This window comes from Macadamia integrifolia, chromosome 4 (genome assembly GCF_013358625.1).
Source record: "Macadamia integrifolia cultivar HAES 741 chromosome 4, SCU_Mint_v3, whole genome shotgun sequence".
In the NCBI taxonomy this organism is placed as follows: domain Eukaryota; kingdom Viridiplantae; phylum Streptophyta; class Magnoliopsida; order Proteales; family Proteaceae; genus Macadamia; species Macadamia integrifolia.
In genome coordinates, this window is record NC_056560.1 from 27,318,783 (window position 1) to 27,321,992 (window position 3,210).

Genomic DNA, 3,210 nt, shown 5'->3' on the forward strand with positions numbered 1-3,210 from the left:
CCCCCCCCCCCAACCTCTTTTCCCCTAGCTGCCCTTCCTTCAGTTGGGGGTTGAGATGCCTCCCGGGCCCGGCAGGCTTGAGGCTGTCATCCCAGTTGGTCCATGGGCCCCTGATAGGAATTGTCAAAAAATAAATAAATAAATAAATAATAATAGTAGGATTATGATTGCACATTGGTTGATATTATCAAAGGGTATTCATGTCGCTTCATTGTCTCATTCTTGAGAAAAGAAGTGATGCTTTGGTGATTCGCCAAATCATCCAATAAAGTTCTCTATAATGAAACATCATATAAACTAGTGTAAATGTAGATCTGAAAGAAATTTAAACTCTAAAATAAAGGGATTAAGAACTGCCGAGCCTTGAGCTTGAGAAGAGAATGGTGATCAAGCAATTTGAGCAATTTCTTCAAGTTCAAGCTTCTAGTCCACGCCAGTGGAGTCCAAAAACTAAGGTTGCCTCATTCCGCCACCAGGGCGAGATTATGATCAAAACCTGAAGCAGCTTGTAGAACCTCAAAATCTTGTAAGCACTCAACCAGAGTTGGCTCAATCTCATCAATGGAGCTTCCTAACCCGAGCCTTCCATTTTTGCCACAGCCCCATACCCAAAGTTCTCCCTTGGATGTGAGCGCAATTGAATTTGCACGCCCTCCAGACAATGAAACAGGTGTTTCAGTTGAGAGGCCATCAACCAAACCAGGGATAGTCTCTGTTCCTGTTCTTCCAAGCTGAGAATTCCGGTTCCAACCCCACGAAACAACGCCCATGGCCTCTCCTATGTCCTCAAATGACAGAAGCTTACACGCCACTAAAGAATGCCCTAGGCCAGATGATACGGACAGAGGCTCAAAACAGTTCATATCAACTGGTAGCAATCCCAAATCCTCTGTTACTCTGCCCAACTGACCATACGTATTGTTTCCGCCACTTAACAGGGTGCAATTACCTGAAAATGAATAGCTAGCTGAAGCTGCATTCTTAGTTGCTCACATAAAGGCACATGCACTGCAGTAATACCTCAAGGATAATTATGCACCATATTTGTATAGTCATGAACTACTTACCACAGAGAATTAGAGAGTGATCAAGCCCACAAGCCACATCTGAGATCTTGACATCATTTAGTTCTGGTAGAAGACAAGGCTCCCAGATGATGGGCATGTTGTTCTCCTTCTCGATTGTATCCAAGACTAGCTTTCTACAACTTCCAGGGCAGAACCCAGTTGGTGTCTGGTTGTTGGAGACAAGCCCTCTGGTTTCATCTCCAAGGCTTCCCCTATCTGGCCTAACCTACCATCTGCAGAGTAACCCCAGCCAAACAATTTTCCGTCCTTGGTCAGTGCCAGAGCATGGCCCCATCCGAGAGAAACCTGCCCCAAAAAAGATGACAATTGACAATTTGTTGAATTTTATATCAAAGAAAAATAAATTGAGAATATCTTTTTTTCTTAGACTGAAATCAGAAAAATTCATTAAGCACTAGAGGTAGGGACTGTACGGTGCCATAGATAAGAGTCCCACAAAGAACAGGAGGCATGCCCACTAAAGAAACAGAGGACAAGGCAGTGGCCTATTTGGAGAAGATAAGCAACAACATCACATGCAATTCAGTTATTTAAGCAACATATAGAGATGGACCATTGGAAAGAAAAGGGGAAAATGAAAAAAGGCGTGGCAAGGCAAGGACAACCTAGGACTTAGGACAAGGGGCAACCTTAGCAATCTCTTCCCCTGCAAGCATCTCAACCCTGGAAGGTAGGACAGCATCGATTACTCCTTTTCCAAGTCCGAGCTGGCCACGCTTGGATCTTCCCCACACCCACAATGAACCATCATCCCCAATGGCTGCAGAAATAACACCAGATGCAAATGCAGCCCTGACTCTTACTCCATCCAATCCCTGTACCCGCTTTGGCTCATTCCATGATTCCCTGCTATCCACAACCATGGGTGACATAAAGAAAATATGAGAGATGTCCCTGCGTTGCTAGAAACGATTAGAATCTGACAAATCATGGTCAGAGACTCTTAAGGAAAGACTCCATAAGAAAACATGTGGCAATGGCTATGGACTTACTTCTTCAAGTCAAACAAAAAAATAAAAACATGATCATGATAAAATTTGGAAGTTTTACACTTTTACAGTCACTGATTCTGATGCTATAAGACTGAAAAATCTTCGGTAAAATGAAAAATGATGAGACAGTGACCTAACCTGGGATCAGAAAGACCACGACCAAGCTGACCTTCAAGGTTTCTACCCCAGGCCCAGACTTCTCCTTGAGCAGTAACTGCGAGTGAGTGATAGTGGCCCACACCAATACTCAATACATCGGAAGGCAGCCCCTGAACCGGTGTGGGCTCATAGGCATCACTTCCCAGTGGGGAACTGGGCAGCCCCAAAGCACCATGGCTACCATCTCCCCAGCTCATCACTGCTCTACTGCTGCTGTTGAACCATCGGGACCTCGGAATAGAGAATCTTCTTCCCTTCAATAACAACTGGCGCACTGGCATCCTGTGAAATAGTAGGTATATTACTTTCTCCAATTCTTGAATTCTGATCACTAATACTCTCTACCTCTATTATCCTTTAAAAACTGCTGAGTTCTGAATAAACCTCTACAACTTGTTAACTGTAAACTAAATAGCCCGATAACAGTTCCAAGAAAATCAGGTGTTTTTGCAGCAATCATGAGACCTGGACCTGAACTCAACCGAATGGTACCTAGACAGAATATTTTGAATGGTATATACATTCAGTGTGCAATGTCTCCAACTCGGTTGCTTAGAAAATGTCAATTTGTTGATGATTTTACAAAACTTCAGTCCCTTGAGTGATCTTGATAACACTGGAGTTCTCTTGGTTTTGCAGACATGAGTGAATGATATTAGAAATGTAGCTGTATGCTTTAATGCACTCATGTTATGCACAGAAATTATAAAATTTCAATATTGACAGGGAATATATGATAATTGAAAAACAAGTTCCTTCCCACGATATTAGAAATGTAAATTTTTATCTCTAAATAGAAAGTAGGCAAATGTAATCTCAATTTTAAAACTGAAACAATGGTATCCAAACAGAAAAATATACGCAGGGGTCGGGACCCAGAGGGCCAGGGGGCCTCCCAGAACTTCTTTGTATGTATGAATATTTAGTATAACTTCCAGTTTATGTATTTTAAGTGCAACCCCCCCCCCCCC

At 42.8% G+C, this 3,210-nt stretch overlaps 1 protein-coding gene across 1 annotated transcript in view; it reads right to left on the minus strand.

Annotated features, from left to right (window-relative positions):
• Positions 1-178: 178 nt before the first annotated feature.
• The window catches only part of LOC122076816 (ultraviolet-B receptor UVR8), a 6,280-nt gene continuing 3,248 nt past the window's right edge, over positions 179-3,210 (minus strand). The window contains 5 exon segments of the mRNA XM_042642388.1: positions 179-949; positions 1,068-1,256; positions 1,259-1,373; positions 1,718-1,934; positions 2,219-2,521. Of these exon segments, the coding sequence (XP_042498322.1) occupies positions 462-949; positions 1,068-1,256; positions 1,259-1,373; positions 1,718-1,934; positions 2,219-2,520 (1,311 nt within the window). The 5' untranslated portion in view covers position 2,521 and the 3' untranslated portion in view covers positions 179-461.